The 24,614-nt window shown below is 34.7% G+C and overlaps 1 protein-coding gene across 1 annotated transcript; it reads left to right on the top strand.

The window, feature by feature from the left end:
* The first annotated feature begins 1,764 nt into the window (after nt 1-1,764).
* Nucleotides 1,765-24,113, top strand: TMEM106B (transmembrane protein 106B). The gene is made up of 8 exons (XM_001495693.6): nt 1,765-2,349; nt 4,649-4,870; nt 8,313-8,376; nt 11,784-11,943; nt 15,942-16,082; nt 16,341-16,390; nt 17,377-17,430; nt 18,123-24,113. Exons 2-8 carry the CDS (start codon nt 4,651-4,653, stop codon nt 18,259-18,261), a joined length of 828 nt encoding a protein of 275 aa, XP_001495743.2. The 5' UTR covers nt 1,765-2,349; nt 4,649-4,650; the 3' UTR covers nt 18,262-24,113.
* Nucleotides 24,114-24,614: the final 501 nt, after the last annotated feature.

The following is a 24,614-nucleotide window of genomic DNA, read 5'->3' on the forward strand; positions in this document are numbered from 1 at the left end:
TTACAGGCTCTAACTAGATTTTTAAAAACATTACTTTGAGCTTGGGGGATACTAGGTGTGGAAGTGATGAGCTCTCTCTATATAGGTGCTCCCTTAAGACTTAAACTGTAAAATTTCAATTAGTTTGATGTTTATTAATTTGCTCAGAGTTTAAATTTATTGTATTATATTTAGAAGATCACTTATATGATTACGGCACTAGAATTTTTTAAATGACATTCCATAAAAGACTGACTCTAGTTAGACACTTTCCCACCCCTCCTCACCGTGGTGGCCACAGAGGCAACTTTGAAGAACCCCTAAAGCCAGAATCAAAGGTGTCCAAGCTATGCCCCATTTCATAAATAAAAATTAAAACTCACTCCTTTAAATGTTAAACTGCAATTTAAACAATGATAATACTTCTTTAACAGAGGAAATAGAAAAACTATAAGAAGGGAATGAATCTGTTCAGGGTTTTCTGAAAAGAAATGTGGAGTCACCTAATATTCATATACCACAGTTGAACCCTGCCTGTGTATCTCTAATTCATAATTATTCTTTCCCAAAGCCATTTTTGAAAAAGAGGAGAAATAATGGCTAGCAAATATAACACCATTGTTGTAATGACTGAGGTCTAAATACAGCCATTTTTATCTAATTGGGTCTTATAATCCATTTTCCTGCCACATTAATCCTTAGCTACTTTACAGCCAGGGCTTTTAATCTGGTGTTCGTGGACAGACTTCAAGGAAATCTGTGAACCCTGTGAAAATGTATACAAAATATTGTTTTATGTCTCCTTTTTTTCCACTTGAGACGGAGGTTCCCAGGATTCTGATTTGCTTTAGCCAAGCTACTTATTTTGAAATTTCAGACAATGGTGGTGGAGAATGACCACCTTTCCCCCCATCTTTGGAAGACATGAGCTAAATAAGAGGGGTTGAAATAATTGAATCAATGTCCCATTGGAAGACATGGGCTTTAAAAAGGGACTTAGAAGATGATTTAATCAATGTCCCTTTTTTTTTGGACATTTAAGTTAAATGAACACACTTTGTACATAAATCTTTTTAGAGTTCTCATTAGGTTTAGGATAAATTCCAAAGAGTGGGATTGCTGGGCTAAAGGATGTGAAAATTTAAATTTTTAATACTCTTGATACATATTGCCTAACTGTCTGCCAGAAAATTTATGAGTTTATATCTTAGCCAAATTGTGTGAAAAGGCTCATTATCTCACACGTGGATATAATAATTTTAAATATTAAATTGTATATTATTTTGGCTTGCACTTCTTACTTTTACATATCTTCGTATTCCATTGGCCAAACACACCGATCCTGTCAGAACAGAGAAATAAATTACTATCACTTCTTTCCTTGGTTACTTTCTATCTTGTGACAATGATTATAACAATAGCTACCATTCATTAAATGTTAAACTCTGCAGACAATGAGTCTAGTCTGTACTGGACAGTTATTCACTGTATCTCATTTAACCCTCAAAACAACACTGTATTGTTATTCTCATTTTCTAACTGAGATAACTTCGCCTTGGAGACGTCGGGAAGTGTAGCTCCGCGTCACAGCGATGAGTCGAAGCACTGGGATTTGAGCTGGGATCTCACACTCCTGTAACTAACCACTGAGTTACGGGGGCGGGGGGGGGAAGACAGCATGTGCAAAAACAAAACTAAAACCACGCAAACCACAACCCAAACAAAAACAGAGTTCCTGCCCGCTTCCAGTTCCCTTCTACTGGGCAAGAGGTTCTAAATTAAAATAGAGGTGACTCTTCGGCTGCCAGATGTGTGTCTACCTCCCAGTTTATCCCACTCCTGGCCTCCCTAGTGTCAGGGACGACTCGCACAGCGTGGACTAGAAAGCTGCTCAGTTGAGGGGTGAGGCAGAGAGCGAACATTTTTCCCTTTTGCAAAAGGAAATGGCCTGACAGGGAAAAAAAAAATGGAGGAGGTACTATTATTTTAAAATTTTCCAGGGTCAGGGCGACCAATTTTTACCTTTAAGTCTGGGGAGACCAAGGCAACGAAACCGCGATAGCGCGCAGTCACAGCAGCTGCGCTTTCGGGCTTTACGAAGCCGGAGGAAAGACGCATGCGTCTTGCACTCTCCCGGGCTATACGCCTCCTTTGGGAGCTTTCTGCGCAGGTGCGGGCGCAGGTTGCAGCAGCGCCGGGCCTCAGCTGATGTCGTCGTCGTCCGGCCCCTCCCCCCTCCAGACTCCGCGGCGGCCGGGCGCTGCAGGCCCGTCGCTCCAGCTTCAGCACCCGGGACTGCGGACTCCGTGACCCTGTCTCGGGCCTGCCCGCACCGCAGCAGCTCGGGACTGCGCAGCGCCCCACGTGCCGGTGAGCGACCCCGGACGCTCAACCCCTAAGTCCCGTTCCGGAGCGGGCCCGAGCGGCGCGCCCTGGGTAGAGCCGAGCCGCACGAGAGGGTGGAGGAGGGGAGGGCGCCGGGGAGCTGGGCCCACTGGGCGACTGGGGAGGTGCTCAGAGCTGGGTGAAGGAGTTGTGTCACCTCCTCCTACGGGGACCCAGCCTCCTGCCAAGCGGCTCCAGCGGCATGGTATTGATTCCAGGCCCCCACATCTTGTGCGGCCAGGTGGCCCCTTGTTTTTGCTATTCTTGAGTTTTCTTGCGTGGTTGCCTGGATCTTATCTTTAACCTTTCCAGAGGAGGCTGTGTGTCGGGTTTTGTTTACGTAGTTGATTGAAGGCGCTACCTTCTTTCTTTATCACAGACGATCACCCGTTTAAATTGGATGGAGTGCTGTACTTTCCTTTCCTTTCCATACTGAGTCTGAGATCCGTATTTGTTTCCAGTAAATTAAGAGATTGCGATGAAAACGTTGAGCACGGGGAACGAAAGGGCCCCTGGCACCGTTTTATAAACCAGCGAGTCTCCAGGAATAAAAGTGGTTAACTTTATCAGTGCTGTGAGGAAAATCCATTAGAGAAGGCAGGGATGCCCAGTCGGTGACAAAGTCTGGCGCTTGTCCACAGTCTTGATGAAACAAACACCTGTCAGAGACAGACTCCATCAAGGCAACTGTTAGATAATGATAGAAAACAGGCCCAGACTGAGAACCACTTGCTTTTGCTTTCTGTCTACCCCCGCTAAGGCATTCCTGTGGGATGCACCTTACACTCCTGTTGTGTTAGCAGAGATCCCAGAAAGGGTGCCTCTGAGGCCCACAGATCCCAGCTCATCTAGTACTCCACGTAGGGCCCAAGGTCACAGCCAGGGGACAGTGATGTTAATTCACTCCTGAACCACCTGTGACTGGCAAGTATTGGTTTGGCTTAGATTTAATGTCACTGAGACAAATCAAGGGAAGATAATACATTTGTAGAAATCATAAATCATTTATGTTTTTGAACTTACACGGACAATGTGTACATAGATTTTTAAATAGTGGAAATAAGCATCTTTATTCATCATTCCGCAATTTTAAGTTTGCCTACCAGTTGCATAGTGTTTTTAATCCTGCTGTTCACACTATGTTTGAGTCACTCCCACATACGGATGGCGTGCCAATTTTAAAAGAACTTTTCTTCATCCTACAGGATAAATTGAATTATTTTAAATGTCAGCTTTCCTTATTCACATCAGCGAGAATTTTTAAAAGAAACATTTACCTCTTTGTATGAATGTCTATAATCTATTTTTAGGAACTGGTAAAAGGTATATGGTCAAATTCAAAAGGAGAAGAAATAGGTTAGTTTTAATTTCTGCTTTCCCTCTATTAGTTTTCCCTCAGAATACCAGCAGATTGGATTATATCGATTTTAAGTTCTTTTCATCCTTAAAATCGTATGACCTTAACTGCAGTGTTATTGCATTACTGACTTGTGGAGGTTATTTTTATATAGGTATAAGTACTAGTTACTTATTCTTACTTGGCTTTAAATTTGTATTTAATTTTCCTATGTTATTTTTTGATACTGTCATCCTAAAGTTTTGAAATTAATGTTCCAAATTTTGCTGCTTTGTATTGGTGATTTTTATTCAGTATTTTGGATATTAATGTCATAATTTTAACTCTACCGGCTGTTGAATGAAAGAAAGATCTGCAGGATTTGGTTTTTAGGTTGTTTTTGTTGCAAGTAGTTAAATATTTAAAGCAAGAAATGTGAGGATGAGAAGGATTGTGGATTTTATTTACCACACAGGGGCTTGCATTTTGAAAGGCTGAAAAATACTACTTTGAGTTTACCTGGTAATACGTATAATACCTAGGTGTAATTTGCCCAAAGTAACTTTTGCCTTCTGTGCTAACTGGTTTAAAGGTAGAATCTGTTTTTGTTTTATTCTAAGAAAAGTGAAGCCCACTTGTTTCTTTTCAGAGAACTATAGAAAGTGTAAACTTCTGTCAAATTTTAATGTTGTTTGAAAGCCCATTCTCATCAAAAGTCTAACATGATATATTTTCGTAATATTTTGTTAGAGAAACTCTTTTGGATTCTGGTAAATGGCTCCCTTGTTTTAGGCATTACTTTGATTGAGTATAATTCTAATCCAAAAAGTAGTTTGAACATTCCCTTAAAGTTTGTTGTTAATTAATTAGATTCATGTAAATATCCCATGATGTTCTCTAGTATACTTTTTTCCTGAAGTTTACTGTAAGATTTTTCTCTTTCTTTAGATATGGGAAAGTCTTTTTCTCATTTGACTTTACATTCAAATAAAGAAGAGGCTTATGATGGAGTCACATCAACTGAAAATATGAGGAATGGATTGGTTAATAGTGAAGTCCATAATGAAGATGGAAGAAATGGAGATGTCTCTCAGTTTCCGTATGTGGAATTTACAGGAAGAGATAGTGTCACTTGCCCCACTTGTCAAGGAACAGGAAGAATTCCTAGGGGTATGTGTTATTGCATTGCTTTTCCTTTCAAGAATGATTCTAGGCATTTGTACAACTGTTATAAAACCCGTGAGTCTGAGCACAACCACCCCTCAGTGTTTTAAAAGACTTAGAATAAAAGTTAAACCTTTGTATCACTTATCTTCGGGCAAAAGGACACAAAGAAACAAACATAAAAATGTTAATTAAGATTCCTAAAGCAGTAGTGAAAACCATCCCTCTACCTCCAGTATTTTTTCTTTCCCACCTGCTGTTATAGCAGATATGCACTATCTCTTGACTGAAAACTTCTAGTCCCTTTTGGCATCAATAGAAGTCATATCACAATTGCTTTGGTATATTGAGTATTAGGAGCAATTTGATGACTTAATATTTTTAATTCATTATCTAAAGAACAGTAATAAGCTGATCATGCCCAAATTAGTTATTTTTAAGAGGAACTACATGAAGAGAGATGGTATATGATGATGAGCCAAATAGGAAAAAAAAAATCAGTTTGTGGCATATCATAGGGGAAGCTAGAAGGGAATAATCCCCATGTGCTGTTTGTAGGCTGCTTTAGTAGTAGTGACAACAATAGAAATAATAAAAATACCTTGTGCTACTCTTATTTTCTGTTTGACTGAAGTTGATATATGACCCTGGAGAGAACCTGAGGGAAGGACAAAGTGACTGTATAAGGTATGCCAGAGTCTCTGAGAGATGCCATGGGTTGAGGAAGTTTATATTTATATTTGAGTTGGCCTTTGTGATGGTTTTATCTTTGCAGGGGTAGTAGCTGTTTGAGACTAAAAGGATTATTGTAGTTGAAGAGATTAATGCACTAGGCTAAGGGTGGGGGCGGGGAGTACCATTTTAGTAACCTGGATATATTTTTGAGGTGTGGCCAATAGGCTTTTTTGGCAGGTAGAAGTGGATTGTGGCTTGTAGGAAATCAAGGATGACTCCAAAGGTATTTTTGTCTGAGTAACTGGAAGAATGGAGTAGCCATTTATTAGGATGAAGAAAAGATTTGAGTGTGTATGTCAGGGGAAAGATCAGGAGCTCAATTTTAGATTTGTACATTTGGTGATACATATTTGACATCTGTGTGGATATGTTCGTTAGGCAGTTAGTTATAATAAGGGCCCAGAATTCAAGTGCAAGGCCTAGGCTGGAGTCATGAGTATATAGATGATACTTAAAGCTGAGTTGGATGAGAGTACTAAGTTTGAAAAAGAGCACCTAGAGTAGAAGGAGGAAATCCCTGTGTCTGTGGTGTCCTGGAAGATAAATGTAGAAAGTGTACCAAGGAGGAAAGAGTGATCAACTATGTTGGATGCTACTGGTAGATCAAGTAATGTAAGGACTGAGAACTGTTGACCGAAATAGAGTCTGGGTAAGGAGTTTGTTAATCAAAATGAGGAATTCAAATCCCAGGAAATAGTCCAACACAGTATTCTGAGGAACTGCTCCAAGGTCTACAGGTCTGAGTGTAGTTTGCATACCTTTTAACAAAGCAGTATATGTGTAGGAAAGGGCTTAGATGTCTAATAATCATATACTTCAAGAATAACGAGAACTTTTGGTTATATGTCAAAGAAGACTTAGAATGCTGGTGTTATCTACGTGTGGAGGGAGGCAAGGACCAGGGTTGTCACTTTTTCCCTCAATAGCTAAGAAACGTGTTTGGGAAATGTGAGAGCGAGGTACCCATTATCTCCTCCTGTTGCTGATTCATCCTGCTGGCATCTTCAGTCACGAGATGAGGGGTTGCAAGGTCATTTAGACACGGGTTTATGAGGCCTGCACTGCTGCTTCACAGTACAGCATGGGTTTTTATTGTACTGACTTTAAGCCTATGCAGCTCACTTGCTAGATTCGCCTCTTAGACCAGAGAGAGGGGTCCCAGTTTATTCACAGAACTGACATTGGATTTGGTGGTGTAGAGGCCCACTGGAGACGTTTAAAAGAGCAGCTTTGGTAGCCTGCATAAGCATGTATATCATGTACTGTATAGAGTGAGATCAAGAGAACATAGGAGAGAAGTTATATAGTAAGAACAGAGTTTTTTTTGAGGAGTTTTGCTGTATAGAAAAGGAGAGGAATTTTTTTTAAGATGGAGTGAATAATATGTTTGTATGCTGATGAGAATAATCCATAGAGAAAACACTGATAATGCAGGAGATGGGAGAATGATTAGATTTAGTGTACAGTTGCAGAGGGCTGCTCATACAGAGGAGGACCTGCAGTTTACGCTTAGTAACAGCAGAGAAGGTAGAGTGTGTGGACACAGAAGTAGGTAGGTGTGTGGAGGAAGTGGTGGGAGCCTGTGAAAGTTCCCTTCTATTTGCCACATCAGGAGCTAAGAGTGAGGAGAGGGAAGAAGATTTGGAGGATTCAAAAGAAGGTTGAAGTTATGAAATTGTGGTCTTGGAGAGTCAGATTGAGAGTGTGAACTAGGGAAATACAGTATGATTATTGGTATCATTAAGGGCCACTTGAGATTAGTGATCTAAAATGAGATCAGTGAGCATAGTTGTATGTTTTTCTCTATCCACATTTAGCTGTGTGGATATAGGCATAGTAGCTAAAGGCTTGGTTTTAACCAGGATTGTAGTTTAGCCAAATGAATACCACCAAACAAGATGGGATATGTATAAACACACAGAAACATATATACATTTTATATATATATATAGATATAGATATATGTATGTATCTATTTATATGTGGGTGTGGTGGGGGTAATGTAAGTGAGGGGAGAATTGTGGAGAGGGCAGAGAGGAGTAATGGAAGCGTTATGGAAAGCTTCAAAAGAGAATTTGATGTTGGTGCTCTAACAGTTAACATAAAGAGCCAAGTTCTAATAAGATTAGAAAATTGGCATTTAAAGATCCGTATATCTATTAAAGTATATGATATAGCTCAACCAAAGAAATAAATGATGAATTTTGAAGTCACTTAATGTAGAGAGGGGAGTGGCCTGAAAAAGTCCTGGAAGGCTCGTTACGTTGGGGCTCTTGAAGCATGAGACTTGGTATGTGTCGTTTGGTTTTCAAGAGGGATAATGTAGGAAGCTCTGTAGTTATAGGGCTTTTTCTGCCACTCTTTTCCACATAACCAAATCAGAGTTTTAATCATGGGGTTAAAGGAAGCCCTGGTAAATTCAGATCTTCTGAAAGCTGAGACTTTTTAGATTTTTTTTCAGTGAAAGAATTATTCTTCCTCATTCTTTACACTATTTCGATTAGCTAGACATCTAGGTACATAAAAACATACTACCTACTTTGGAACTCAGCTTCTACTGGATAATTATTAAAGATTTTGGGAGCAGTTTACAAAAGGAATGAGATGACAGCCAGACAGCATTCTGGTCTTTTCAAACCAGACCTTGATGAGGAGCCACTATATTTTTAATTTCATGTTAATAAATTTTTAAACCTACTTCTTTGACTTTTAGGACAAGAAAACCAATTGGTGGCATTGATTCCATATAGTGATCAGAGATTAAGGCCAAGAAGAACGTAAGTGATTATAAGAAAAAGGCATTTTTGTTTGTTTTATGTCTTTTTTACTTTTCAAATTATGTATGATGATTATACTAGTTAACACTAGTAAAAGGAAAAATGCTATCAGGTTATTAAGTTATGCTCTCATATCCTTTGTGTCATCAAAAAAAAAAAGATCCTGGGTGGGGTAAGGTCTTGAAAGCAACCTAGTATCTGAATCTTCTCAAATGTATTTATTAAAACAGACAAACCTAGAATAGCAGTAGGAGACACACACAGGGACATTTTCATTAAAAAATGGATGTTAAGGTGTTCCCGCTAGCCCCAGAATAAAAATGAGTGTTCAAACCACAATAACAGAAAGGACCCAGACGTGCATTGCAGCTATGTGGAAGTTGTGAAGGGAAGCCAAAAGAGTTCGTAAGAGTCCCAAGACCCCTGATACCCAAAGCAAATACTTTACTCAAAAGAAGAGGACCCCACTCAGAGGACTTCTAGCAAATACCTCAGAGAATAACCTGTAAAAGTGCGAGGATTCTGCATGCTGCAGCTTGGAGAGAGTATAAAAAAGGCCACAGATCTACTAAGGGACCTTGAGAAGATCACAAGGAACTGGACCATCCTAAGCCCTCAGACATCTTAGGGAAAGTCAACAAAAACTCTTACAAAAGGACAGACACATCCTAAGGAAAAACGTATTGGAGATAAAATTTGATTTGTGTAGGGCAAGAACAGGGATAAGGGAAAAAAAGGTTCAGAAACTAGAGAGAGAGTCTCAAAACTATAGAAGTGGATATACATAGAGGCCATTTTTTTAAAATAATTTGTCTAACAACAGAGGATGGAGTCCTTGAGCAGTGAAGCTAGGAAAGCAACCCTGGCCCATCCTCATCCCCTAAAATGGAACCTTCTCTTAACAGTGCAGAAACTCATCTCATTTAAACATGAGCAACAAAAAGGGGTTGCAATTAGGCATCCTGAAAAGATGGTAAAAAATAAGAAGAAGAAAGTGAACTGAAGAAAATGCTGACAGATGACAAAATCATATAAGAAAAGCAGATGAAAACTTAGCATAAAATTTTCTAAAAGAAATTAAAAATATAGAAGCTGTGACAGAACAGCATAAAAAGTATAGAAGTTATGACAGAAGAGCATAAATTAATGAAAAGAATTTGAGAGAAAATGGTATAGAACACAGGCAAAGAAGGTTGAGTATACGTGTAAGTGGAGTCTGAAGAAAATCAAAGGAGTCAAGCTGAATAAATACTAAACATTTAATTCAAGAACACTTGCCTGAAGTAAAAAAAGTAGTGAACCTACATATTGAAAAGGGATACCATAGTTCTGAAAACAATCAACCCATCCTAGTGAAATCACTCGACTTGGAAGGTGAAAAAAAACCCACAGTAAACCCAGAAAAACTCCTTTGAGTGCCCATGCCAAAGGATCAATTAATTTATAAGCGATAGAAAATCAGATTGGCATGCTACTTCTTGGTGACAGTGCTTCAAACAAGAAAGCAGTAGAGCCACATATCTAAGCCTTGTGGAAAGGGATTTTAAAAATAGTCAATCTGACCCTTTATTATAAAATATGAAGACAGTTATGAATATGTAAGAAATCGGAACTAATTCCTTTATAACCTGAGAGTGGAAAAATATTTCCAACTATGATTCAGAATCCAGTGATGAAAGAAAAGATGAATAAATTTAACAAAGTATTAGGTTAATGTTTACAAGATGAAAACAAAACCGTAATTGAAGTCAGAATTCAAATGGCAAACTGGGAAGTGATATCTGTAAATGATTATTACAAACAGGGCCAATATCCTTACTCTTTAAAGAGCTTTACAATTTGAGAAGAAAAAAGCTGACCACCAAATGAAAAGCGAGTAAGAGCTGTGAATGGCTGTTTCAGAAGAAAAGAAATGCAAATGTCCTTTAAGCATATGAAAAGACGTCCCAACTTGCTCCTGAGAGAATTGCAAATTAAATGACATTGAGATACTGTTTCTTATCAGATTAGCAAATATCCAGAAGTTTGTCAATATATTTTGTTGGTAATACTGTGTGAAAACAAGCACAATCATGCCTTGCTAGTGAAGGGGAATGTGGTATTATCTAGCAAAATTATACAGTCATCTGCTGAATGATGACATTTTGGTCAGTGGTGGACTGCATATTTGACAGTGGTCCCATAAGATTAGTACCATACAGCCTAGGCTATAATATCTAGGTTTGAGTAAATACACTCTATGATGTTCACACAATGATGAAATCACCTAATGACACATTTCTCAATGTCTATCACTGTTGTTAAGTGACCATGAGTATAAGAAAAAACAAAGAATAGGTCAAACTCATACTCTGAAACAGAAACACGCACACACACACTCTGGGATTATATGGGCAGTGCCCTGAACTGGGACAAAAGAGGGAGTGATGTTTTTGTCAAATGCTCTTGTAAAATATTTTAGTGCTTGCCCAATTTGTAATTGCCATCTAACTCTCCACCCAAAGCTTTTGGTCCTGGATTCTAATGCCAAATTCTTTAGTGTTATACATGTATAAAGGAGTTGATTGAATTCTTAATATCCTTATTTTGAAAGATAAAATTTAAAAGAGGTGAGAATATTTAATGAACCCCTTTATGTACCAGACATTGTAGAGGACATTTTACATATTTCACTTAATGAGCAGATGACTAATGGTTTAGCCATTGGGATAATTTGATAACAGTGAAAACGTTCTTGAGAATTAAGAATTAATAGCAAAGACATGGAAAGTTTATTTTATTCTTGTCTTGTACCTGCATAATATTATCCCCCTTTCCTGGTTTTAAAGACAGAGTTTAACAACATCTTCAAAACAGAGTTGATTAATGTAAACAATATTTTTAAAACTGAGTACATAAATACCTTGGGATGAGGAGACTCAAGGACTGTGTCAGTCAGTGAGATTGATGAGGCATGTGGTTGTATCATTATTTTTTTAAGAGCTTCACAGGTGTTTCTGATGAGCAGTTACTTTAAGGAGTCATAAGATTGGCAAAACTCTCATGTGAAAATTCTGCTTCAGTGAATTCAAAAGGGAGTCTTGAAATCTATATTTTAAAAAGCTCCCCAGCTTCATTCTAATGTGCAGCCTGGTTTGGGAATCAGTGCAGTAATGTTCTATCTATAATAAGCCTGAAATCCTAGTCTCCAAAAAGGTAAATACATCTTTTAAGAAGATTTTAATGCTTAATAGACTCAGACCCAAGCCTACTCAATACTTTATAATGTAAAAAGCTGGTACAATACAATATATCTTTTCCTGCTGGTATTAATAGATAGGAGAAAAATTCAAGTTGAAGATATCCTAAGTGTTTCGTTATGTAATTTTTGATGCACATATGTTTAAATAGTCCATTTTCCTTTTCAGAAAACTGTATGTGATGGCTTCTGTGTTTGTCTGTCTGCTCCTTTCGGGACTGGCTGTGTTTTTCCTTTTCCCTCGCTCTATCGACGTGAAATACATTGGTGTAAAATCAGCATATGTCAGTTATGATGTTCAGAAGCGTACAATATATTTAAATATCACAGTAAGTAAAAATTTACATGAAAAATGTTTTACTTTGTTCCTTTATGATGTTAAGCATCACCTTTAGGAGGTTAAACACCTGCCTTTAGGAGGGTAGAATAAGCTAAACAATTAATTGCTAGCAAATAAAGTATTTATAGTCTGTTTACTTTTCAGTTTACTCTGAATAATTCCTAGCAAGGTGTTAACATTGTTGATTTGATAGATATTATTAATGTAACATTTTCATTTCTTTATGTTTTGTAAAGTGTAATTTTTGCCATCTTTAACAGACTATTCCTTTGTTGTGCTTAAAGATAAAGTACCAGTGACTGTTTGATGTCTCTTGTAAGTTAGTAGGTGTGAAATATCCTCTGTATTTCCCAGGACAGTGGTTTTCAGGACTCTACAGTCTCCCCACTCCTGAAAACAAAAAACAAACAAGCAAACGGAGCTTCAGAGGGGGTTTTCTACATGTTTTACATGTTAACATTTGTTAGAAAAAAACAAGGTTTGCAAAACACTGTATTATTAAAAAGGAAAATGATATATATTGATCATGCCATTAGCAATCATTTATGGCTTCAGGTCTCACAGTGTATCTGTGTGGCAGTGATTTGTTTGGAAGAGTGATATTAGACTTTCCTTGGTTTTCCTTTCAGAAGTGGCTGGTATGGTTGAAGTTGAAATAGAGATGTCTCTGGTAGTGGTTGGGAGGAGGGAGGTTTGGAGGAACAGGAACTGAAAGGAAATGGTATGGTTAAAGTTAAATGGTATGGTTACTACTTAATTACAAGAAAAAAAAAAACTCCTGTGGAACCTTCAACCTCATTGTTTACTGTCAAAAGTTGTCAATCTGAGGGCTTTTAGAAAAAAACCTTATCTATGAAAAAAATATGTATGTGCATGAAACATATAACACAATGCTAATTGTAAATCATTTCATATGACTGGGGAATTGTTGGGTGTTTCCCTACCTTAACAGCCATTTGGAACAAGGAACATATTTTCCTTTTTAGGTACAGTATTTAAAACAATGGCCAGATCTTTTTGGCCAACCTCCAGAGCCTGTTTTAGTATTGAATATTGTAAACATATGATAAAAAATAAAAGCCACGTGCAGTTCCCTTTTAAATACCAAAAAATGTATTTAAATGTAAATACCATACTTTTAAATAATTCTTCAGGAATTTCCACATTTTGGGATACTAGCACTTGACTAAATTGAGAAAGACTGAACATTAAATAAGAAATAGGATTATTATATAGATGAGCATTAGGTTTGACTAGATGACAGTGAGAAAAGAGGCTGAGATTTCTGTAGGTTCTGTATGAGTATTTTGAAAAAAGGAATTATATAATTTTGTTTTTTAAAATGAGTAAAATATATTAGTACTACTTACTCTTTTTTAGTAAAATTTATTCTTTCTAATAATAAAAACATTTAATTAAAAGATATTTGAAAAATACTGTAATGTATAAAAATTTTTACTTCTACTGCCTAGCCTAGACCTAACTATTAACATGTACCTATATTTGCTAACAGTGCATATATACATTTGCATACATATATATACACCTTGACAAATGTAATCAGACTTTTTCAAATGTGTATAAAGATACACATGTACATACACACACACGCACATTTTAAGTTAATTGAGCTCTCACTACAGTTTCCCATATTAAGTGGTCACATGTAGTCTTTTTACATGGCTGTATTACAATTTAGTCAACGATTTTCTATATAGATGTTTAGTTTTGTTGTTACAAATATTTATTCAGAAATCATCTGTGTGCTTAAACCTTGTTTCCATTTCAGGTTATATCTTCAGGATAAATTCCAGAAAGTAAATTTGCCAGTTAAAGATCATAGATAGTTTAAGGCCTTTGATAATAAATCATGATTGTTTAAAAGCATATGATTGTGGTCCCTTGACTTACAAATTAAATGGATTCTCACTGCTCTCAGCAATAAAATATCTCATCTTTAGTACTAAACTTTTTTGTCCTATCTTATTTTTTCTTCTCTTTCTTGATGTTTATATTTTCTTTCTAACTCCCAATGTATCTTTTCCTAATTCTCATAAGTATTTTTGTTCTCACCCTGTTTTGCACCATTGATTCCTTTAATATCCTAATGAAAGTTATGCACACTTCAGAAGAAAAGACACATACCAACCATATTTTGCATGTATATACAATTCCAAGATTCTCCTGAATCCCATTCCTTGGTCTGGATAAGAAGGTCTGTTGACCTCAACTTAGCAGTCCCTTTCTTATAGTGTCTAGAAATGAATCCTGCATGGGGATTAAGAGCCAAGTAGGTGAAAATGTTTATATGTTTAGATAAAGGTTATTTCTACTAAAATTATCTGGAAGTTAAAAAATTTCTTTGCATTTGTTACTATAATAATTTAAATGAATGCGTAAATGTGATCATGTAAACTAAGAGTCCTTTCTCTCCTTTCCCATATTGCATCTTTCCATATCTTTCTCCATAGTCACATTAACTTATAGATAAACTCATGTTATTTTTCTTAAATTGGTATTTATTTTCAAAATATAATATTTTCTACATGCTTTTATGCATTTTGGTTTTCTCACATGTTGATACCTTCTAGAAATCTCTCCTGATTTTCTGGCATAGGGTTAATCTGTTCTTTTTAATGGCTACATAATATTCCATGCAATGACTTAATATTATTTATTCAATCATTCTTTTTATGGATGGGCATTCACTTTATTTTCAGGGTTGTTTTGTTTTGGGTTTTTTTTGCGACTACAAATAACACTGTCATTAACATCCTAGTGTTTTTATTTCTGTGTAACAAATGCTCAGAAGTAGGATTGTAGGTCAAATGATATCCATAATTTTTATTTTAATGGATATTGCTGGATTAGTTATCAAAATGGCTGTAATCCTTGACAAATTTGCCAAAAATGTAAAAATATATCCTTTTGCCCATATCCCTGCCAGAAATAGAATTTTTTGCTTTCTACAAGTTTTACTAGTTTAATGGATATAAAGCAATATTCATTTTTACCTAAATCAACTTTTCCCTGACTATAAATGAATTTGAGAATTTTTAAGGTTCCTTGGCCATTTATATTTGTACTCTTTTGATTGGCTCACTCATATCCTTTGTTCTTGTTTTGCTTTTTTCCTGTTGAGGCTTTCTCTTTTCCTTTTCAACTTGTAAGGGCTCTTGGTGTAGATGGTAACCATTACTATCTGCCTTATGAATACTTCTTCAAGATTTATCACTTAGTGTCTATTGATTTTGGTTTCTTTTGCTATGGCTTTTAGATGTTTTATTTATATCTGTTATTTCTTGATTTAGTATTTTTTCTTTCTTATTTTTATTGACTATTTCCTAAAGTAATTTGATACAATTGTGTATTAGAGTTGCAGAAGTTTGCTCCAGCTGTTACCTAAATAACTATAGAAGTGATGCAGCTGCATTTTTTTCCAACCAAACAAGCATAAGTCTATCCCATTTCTTCTCCAAAGTGACCTGGTGAAACCTCTATTCGAGGATTAGTTAAAATATCAATTTCTCTTAAATAAAAAAGTTTATGTAGAGTACTATTTAACATTTTAAATGGTCATCTCTGTATTTAATAGGAAATAACTTACTAATATAGTCAGTGGAGACATGTATATATTAACATTTAGTAAAAATTTAAATGAAATTTTAAAATTATTTTTGTTGAGATTTTGCTAAGGCCACAGATATATCTTCTAAATTTGTTTTTCTGTATTCCTGTACTATACATTTTCTGGGCCTATTTTTTCTTAATTGTGTGTTTATTTTAGGCATGTTATATACATAGTGCTCATGCGTGATACTAATTGGTTCACTTAGTGTTCTTTGACATTTTTGGTGATACATTTCTTCCTCCTAATAAATGAAGCATGGCTACAAGTGAAGTCATTTTCTTTGCTAATGTTGAGTACATATTTGTTATGCTTATTTTTGGATAACTTGCATATTTTCTGCCTTCTTTCTTTCACAGAACACACTAAATATAACAAACAATAACTATTATTCTGTTGAAGTTGAAAACATTACTGCACAAGTTCAGTTTTCAAAAACAGTTATTGGAAAGGCACGCTTAAACAACATAACCATTATTGGTCCGCTGGATATGAAACAGGTAAGCTTTGGTCATGAAATACTTTGGAGGAGTTAAATGAGTCTCAACTTTGTATATCATATTAACTTGAAGAAGGGGGAGATTTCCTCACAAACTTGACTTTGAGGTATACCCCATGTATGTATAAGAGAAGGTCTTAGAATCAAACTCTCCTAAAGGGTGAGATTTCTAAATTTTTTGAAGTTATGAAATGTATCTGAAATACTTAAAGTTTTGATTCTATTCTCTATTGCTTTATTTTCAATATTTGCCTTTCAGATTGATTACACAGTACCTACTGTCATAGCAGAGGAAATGAGTTATATGTTGTAAGTTCTGATTTTTAATAATTTTCTCTCATTATAAGGTATGAAGAATAAAGTGTGTGTGTGTCTGTGTATGTATTTTTTTTTTAATTTTCCATAATCTTAATAGTCAAGACATTTTGAAATATTCCTTCTGGCCTCTAATCATCCCTTTCCGACATACATAATGTTTATGTACATACACCTATACACATAAAATTTGTTTTATATTTTTCAAAATTAGGATCATATACACCATGTCACTTTTTATTTACTATGTTATGAGACTCATATTCTCATATATTGTAGTATTTGTTGATGTTTTGATATAGAAGGACTAAAAATAATGTATAATACTCTATTAAGAGTTTGATTCTGAAGCTTTTAAATTGAGTTGAAATGATTACTAACTCTTAAGTAAAAAATAATGATAAATTTTCATTATCTTTGATATTAGCCTGATATAGAATAAACTGGTTACTGAAATTTCAAAAGGCGAACAAAAATAGTAATCTGTAGCTCATGTTAAAACAATTCTACAAATGTAGTAGTAGGAAAGCATTACCTTTTCTGGGGCCGTCCCCATGGCCGAGTGGTTAAATTCATGCACGCGGCCCAGGGTTTCGCCGCTTCGGATCCTGGGTGCGGGCCATGGCACCGCTCATCAGGCCACGCTGAGGGGGCGTCCCTCATAGCATAAACAGAGGCACTAACAAGTAGAATATACAACTGTGTATGGGAGTCTTTGGAGAAAAGAAGGGGGAAAAAGGGAAAAGAAGATTGGCAACAGATGTTAGCTCAGGTGCCAGTCTTTAAAAAGAAAAAAGAATAAGAAGTCATGAAAATATTAATCATTATTTGATATAGAAAATGCTCAACCAGTAAATGCTTAGTTATTTTATCTTCTTAATAATATCTCTGTTAGCTTTAACATAGGAGGAGGAATCTTAATTTTTTTAAATTTATTGTATTGTGATTTGCATTTATTCACATTGTTTTTCCTTTAACAGCGATTTCTGTACACTGATATCCATCAAAGTGCATAACATAGTACTCATGATGCAGTAAGTATGAAATTTTTTTAAAGAGATACTTCTTTGTTTAAACTTTAGATTTATAACATTGGCTTAGAGCATACACATGTTTACAAATACCATCTCAAGTGGGTTTTAAGCCTTACAAGAGTGCTATGAGGTCAAGTAATGGGAGCTCAGAATGGTGAAGGTTCACATGACTGCTAGATAGTGAATATAGACCTTGAAAGAACTCAGGAAAATGGCAGGGGTTGCAATAGAGAGGACTGGGCTCAACATCCGATTCCTTGCTGCCTCTGGTAACCAGTTAATGTGAACAGTAATGTGCAGAAGTAATGTAAGTTAGGTGTTGGTCCGAAGCCATTGCAACATTGTAGGTTGTACGTTTGGTATTTGAGCCATTAGCTGACATTTGATTAACCCTTTTCCTATGGTAGAACTGTATGATTATTTTTAAGAGTGTAGTGAACATATATTTTTAACTAAAGATAGATGTTTTGAAAAAATTACATTTGTTGTATATAATTATTTGGATAGGGCTTGCTCAGCCAGCATTTCTTTTGTCTGGTGGGGAAATATTCCCTAAGAGGACTGTGTCTGCAATATTAAGTTATCCTTAATCAAATAATCTCGAGAATTTTGATGTATAAAAGTATTCTCACTTTAGAAAACTTTTTAATATATAACTATTCAGTGATTCTTGTCATTTATTTTATTTTTAGAGTTACTGTGACAACGACATACTTTGGACACTCTGAACAGATATCCCAGGAGAGGTACCAGTATGTTGATTGTGGAAGGAACACAACTTATCAGTTGGGGCAGTCTGAATATCTAAATGTACTTCAGCCACAACAATAAAAACTGGAAGAGATGCAGCTGGAGACGAAGAAATGTCTATTGCTTTTTCCCAAACTCTAAAGGATGAGGTACTTACTTCCTGATAAATCTTAAATTGAACAAACCTAAAGTTTACACTCTTTTAAGAGTACAGCTAAAAGTATGTGGGCTTGCAAGTTATTGCAACTCTCCACTCTGTGTTCATGATATTTGTACCAGGGTCTTTTACATGAATCTAAATTTACTGATTGATTTTCCTCCCAACCCCCTGTCCCCAAAGGGAAAAACCGAGACTTCCCTTATAAGAACAATAAATGATCATTTAAAATTCGCAGCTCCAATCACTACTGAAAACATAATTTTGGTGATGAATATAATTTGAGAAAGTTTGTTTCTGAATGTTTTTATAAAATATTACTAAGAGCCTATTATTCATGGAAGACTTTTAAAAAATGACCTTTTTTTCCCTGTTTTATAAATTCTCATTGCTACGTGGTAGTATTTCAACTATATGATATTTTAGCTTTTAGCTAAACATTTTAATTTTTCATTTATTGAAATTCTCATTTGCATATTTTGGTCAGTCTTATTTCAAGCCAGTGCTTGTGTAACACTTATAAGTCAAAATAATCTTTGCAAAATTCTGTACCTAAAATTTTTAAAAGCCCCTAAATAGTGTGTTTCACAGGTCCTGCCATATTAGTTACAGTTTTGTGAAATTTTTTGTAATCTTCAAACATGGTCATTCATTGTACAATATTGTAAATAAATTTTGCATGGCTGTTATATAGCTTTAATAAATGTCAAAGTGGTACAGATTCAAAATAAAGTAAGTTGCTCATAAACTAAATAAAACAGGAAAATGAAATTCAGAAACCTGTAGAATGTGAATATGGTTCCAATTACATATTGGATCAGGCATAAAGTAGATTGGAAATAAAATATTTTGAAACTCCACTTTTTTTTAATGTTGCTTTTCATACTGAACAATTGTGAAATTGTGAAGACACTTATTTTTCACAACTATTAGGTACCCAAGTCATTAATTTTATGAATGTTTTAGAGGATGAAATTATTTCTTTGGTAGAAATTATTCAAGAAATCCTGTCATTAAATGATAGTGGTTATATCAAAATAAAACCTATATTATGCTTTTAAAATTTTAACTACTTTACACATCACGTGCATATCATGCCTCTAGCAGTTACATTTTTAAAGCTTTCTACTTTGGGTTTGGATTTTATTTAAAATTGTTTTCAAGTGTAAATTTTTGACTTACTTTGCTGGTTTATATTTTCATTACCATTTTCCATTTGGGCTTTTTGCCTTTTCACTTGTCAAGTTCTAAGTACCTTTTAAATACATACCACTCAGCATAGGGGCTGACTGTGATACCAGAACAAATAAGTGGCTTGAGATTAATTTCTTTCTGTTCCCTAGTGACAGAAATCAGGTTCCTCCTCTTCCCATACAAAGTGCCTAACCTAGGTTTAAAAATATACCTGTTTTATCAGTCGGACTCTCTCAACTATAAAACCTAAGTTTTATTTAATTATTTAGAGCTAATGAAGCTCTCCTTTCTGCCTTGAAACACACACTCTGGTCTCCTCTTAGCTTTGATATCATTTCTTTCATATCATTTTCTCCATGTTTTCCTGAGTGAACATTTTAAATAGGTGGGATGCACTAACTTCATTTTTGAATTACTTAGTCTTCCTTTAATCTACTGCTAATTCATCTGTCCTCACTATTAAACTAAAATCACCCCTTTACATTTGTTATGGACTTTCTTTCTAGTCAAACCCAGTCTTAATGTTTTTCTTCTGCTGTTTTTTTAACTACTCCATTCTCCTTGAAACTGCACATTTCTCTAATATATTGATTCTATTTGTATTTTTCAATAATTCTTATTTCATTTTCCCTCATTTTCTATCTTGTGACATCATTTAATGAGTATTATCTAGACCTTTTGCCTCAAAACCTCTACTCCTGTGACTTCAATGATCACCTGTAATAGGGCTTCCAAATCTGTTTCTACATACCTGACCAGTCACCCATATAATTTCTCATATAGCTAGTGACCTAGAGATAATAGTATTTCAGTGACTCTGTGTGAAATCAAAAAATGTTAAAATATTTCCTTATATTCCGTTTACTTCAAAATCACCATTCTTTTCTCCAAAATCATCCTTCAGGTATGCCTCCCTCAAAAGTCAATCCTGATTTATTTTCCTACTTTGTATGTTTAAATCTTGGAAAATTATGTAGTGTAAATTAAATGGATTTTTCTGTTGATTTGTGGTTCTAATATCCTTTTAGAGTACATGCATAGTATTTGCTGAAGAGGTGAGAAAGTGAGGCAACATGTACTTTTAGTGACTTGTTATTGAATATTTTGTCTTCATTCTTTAAAACTTTATTACACCTACTTTCCATGGAGTTTGTCTGCAAAAAGTAGAATTTAAAATAAATAAAAAACAAGTAGTAGAGAAATAAAGATCACCCGTGACTACTTTCAGAGAGGGTTAAGTAACTGCTGGAATAAGCCGAAAACAAAGCAAGCTATAAATTAATAAAACTATAAAAACACATTCTGGCGAAGCAGAATTATAGCCATTAAAAAATATCTGGAAAGAATGAATGAGGCTTTAACTTTTCTCAAGTCCTTATCCACTGTGGTTTCTGACATGGTAATAGGTTAGGTATTGTTATATTTTTAACACTGCTCTCAGACCTTATCCAAAGGAAATGGTAAAGATGTTACATATTTTTTTCTAATACTTTCAAGAGTAGCTTTCTCTTAAATTGCATCTTTTAGACTCCTCGTTCTAACCAAATCCAAGATTCTAACAAGCCTCTGTGTGTTGATATTACATGTATATAGCACTATGTTCTTTTCAGAGCTCTTTGATATCTTTTTTCTTACATGATTTCCCATAATCCTGTGAGTCAGACAAGGAGGGTGGTAGAATCCTCATCTTGAAGAAGGAGAGGCATGGAGAAGTTGAGGGACTTGCTGAAGATCACATATTTAGTAAATAGTTTAATTGGAGCCAGACCTAGTTTTTCTGTCTCCCATATCCCATATCTGTGCTCTATCATTTAAAATATCCGTTGGGAAGCCCTGTTGACTCAGGTTAGTATGATTAAAAATTAAAGAAAATGTTCACGTAGTTAATAGTGACAATCAAAATGATAGTGATGGAATAAGATATGGTTACCTTTAAGTTGGTACCTGAAATATTTTAAATGGGAAATGAGCACTTGTAAAATATTTTGGAGCATAATTTTTACTTAATTTTTCTGTTAAAATTTAGTCTTCTGTGATCATTCCAATAAAAATACAACTGATGCATTATCAGTAGATTATTTATCAATAATAGAGAGTAATGTATTTGAGATTTGAAATAAGAACAGTTTTAAAGTATTAGATACCAGATATATTGCTTGAAATTGTTAAATAACCATCTTTACTGTAGTACATAACATGTAAATGACTGATTTTATTTGTGTGCATTTTTCTATGCCTTTTTTATTTGTTTAGGCTAATGACGTGATTATTTTCTCTAAAAATTCATGAGAAGGAAACAAAATTCACATCAGATCTTCTGAATTGTAGTTTGGAAATAACACAGTGCAGTGTTAAAATAGATAGGAAGTGACTGCCAAAACAGAATAGAAGTGACTTAGGAAACTTCAAACATAGCCTGATGAATCCTTTGTGATCTTAGCCTTATCATTATTGAAATATAATTCTGGATATTTCATTGGAGGGCGTGTCCCCAACTCTCTCCCATGGCATTTTGTTTTTTTTAAGTTCTTAAAATAATTCTTTATATAATAATTATATCTTATTTAAGAAAATGTTTTCTTAGGTACTTGACCCCTAAGTAAGTCACTGCTCAGTAATAGCTAATATTTATTGGTTACTTCCTGTGTCAGATACTGTACTAATTTTATGTGCATTATCTTATTATTCTTCAAACCATCTAAGGTAGATACTGTCAGTACCTTTATATCTGAGAAAATTGAGTTTTAGAGAAGTTAAAAAATACACCTAAGCTTGCAAGTAGCAGATTTGAGGTTCAGAACAGATTTGTTTGACTCAAGCATCATTGCTCTTACAATTAGCATATTTTCTTTCCAGTCTTTGAAAATGCTTAATTTGTAAAAGTATATTGGTTGTTGCATTTACTATATGAGACTGAGGTTTTTGATAGTATTTTCAAAAATACTATTGGGATATTTTATTATTTTGTAGGTCTTTGATATAATAAAACTGGTTTATTGTTGATTTTTAAAATATTCATACTTATCTGTTAGATAGGCTGTTTTTCTTTTTAAAAGATAGAATTTTAAATTTACAAGTACTTATCAGTCTTCTTTGATAAGCAGTACGAATCGAATTTCAAGTTATTTTGTAAAGTTATTAGATTGTAAGCCAAAGGTTACTTACCATAATGTCATGATATTTAAGCTCATAACGTCTGGAAGTAGCAACTACTTGGCTCAAATACATCTAAGAATAATTAATTTTATTTCTCTCTTTTTTGTAAAATCAGATTTGAAATAAGATGTTCATCTTGAACCTTTATTTTAAGGAAACTATATGTGTTTGAGAAGGTAGAGTAAAAAGACTGTTAAACATTATTTCCTTAAAAAAATTTATTTTTACATGAAAACAAAATATATTTGGAGTGTACTTCCATCAAAAATTTCACTTCTATATCTGAGGTCTACTTATTTCAAAGTAAAAATTTTCACTTGTCAGCTGAAATTTCTGATTAGAACTAATATTTGTGTATTTTTGTGCTTAGTCAGAATGTAAATTTCACAGTGGATTTAAATTTATCCTTAATTTGGATAAAAGCAAGGGATATATTTAAAAGTTATTATAGGGATGAAAGTGGAAATTTCTGTTTTTGGTTTTTTTTTAACTACTAATGAGATCACGTTTGTAGTTCTTTTTACATGTGTTTAGCACAGGCTCTAAATTAAAAAATACAGTATAGTCTGTGTTGACCTTAAAAATATTCCATAAATTAATAAATATATGGCAAGTTTTTCATAGCTAAATCTAACTCTTGTAGAAGGAAGCTGTGCCTTCTGTTTAATTACATTAATTGAAATGTGTTTAAGAGAAATGTTTTCAGCATATTTTGTATACTAAAAAACAAAAAGGATTAGTATTGGGCCAATGGCCAAGAGGTAATATTACTACCATGTAGACTGTTACAGTTCAAATTGTCCCACTTCCCCCAGAGTTTTAGAAGCTAGAAGTCTGGGAGATACTGTATCAGCTGTAGTTGGGTGATTCTAAGTGCTATAAGTACTATTCATCTTTTAATTGTGTGAGATGGAACAAATGCCAAGTTGCACAAGATGCATACTTTGAATATGTAATGGTTTGTTTCAGGTGAAAAATACCAGCAAGTCATGTCTTGTGTATTTTACTTATATTTCCTTGTAGAACTAAATTAAGTAAGATTTTGGAAAATGATTTGAATTGATTGCTGACTTGACCTGCCTGGTCAAATATCTGAATGATGGCATTACTGGGTAGATTCTAACCCATGATTCTAACTGTGGAATAAAGAGTAGTATAGACCGTAAAACTATGTTCAGGCACTTACTCTTCGTTTATATTATGTATTACCCTCTATCATAACACACTTATTGAATTTCCAAGTTGAACAGTTCTGTAACTATTGTTGCTATTCATGTAATAAAACATGCTTATGATAGTAAAATGAATAGAAGTGCCCCCAAATGCTATTTTTTTTAATTCACTTGTAACTGTTACTCTTGTAATTGTGTATGACAATAAAATTTGTAAAAATTTTAGCATGAAAAATAAAATTTGTATCTGTCAAGTATCTTGGTTATTCTTTTGAACGTCCCTTGACATAAACACATCAGTGTGTAGGTATTGAAAGTCCTTTAGCTTAAAACTCCTAAATCCTTAACAGTTCATATCCAGACTCCACTTTAGCATCATCTTTGATGTCTTTTTCTTTTATCCACTTAACTTCCAATCCATTGCTGAATTCTCTTTGTTCTACCTCTCTAATATCTCTGGGGGTGCGTTTCATATTTGAAATCACCGTTGCTGTTACTCCCTAATTTTTTTACTGAAAAAAGCCCAAGTTCTTAATATGATGTTGACAACTTTTCATTATCTGATCATAACCTAAATTAACAATCTTATTCCTATCATTGTCCCTCACCTATGTCCCAGCCAAATTGAGATGTTTTCCGTTCCTTGGAAACAGTTCTTTCCTTTATCTATACTTTACTCATTCTGGTCCTTTTTTCCTGGAAAATTATTTGACCATTTCTTTAATCCCCCAGTCTTGGCAATTTTTCAATGCCCA

The sequence above is a fragment of the Equus caballus genome, chromosome 4 (genome assembly GCF_041296265.1).
Source record: "Equus caballus isolate H_3958 breed thoroughbred chromosome 4, TB-T2T, whole genome shotgun sequence".
NCBI lineage: Eukaryota > Metazoa > Chordata > Mammalia > Perissodactyla > Equidae > Equus > Equus caballus.

Coding starts and splice junctions, on each gene's coding strand:
- TMEM106B (XM_001495693.6), top strand. CDS start 4,651: ATGGGAAAGTCTTTTTCTCATTTGACTTTACATTCAAATAAAGAAGAG. Junction 4,871..8,312: donor AACAGGAAGAATTCCTAGGG/GTATGTGTTATT, acceptor TTTGACTTTTAG/GACAAGAAAACCAATTGGTG. Junction 11,944..15,941: donor CAATATATTTAAATATCACA/GTAAGTAAAAAT, acceptor TTTCTTTCACAG/AACACACTAAATATAACAAA.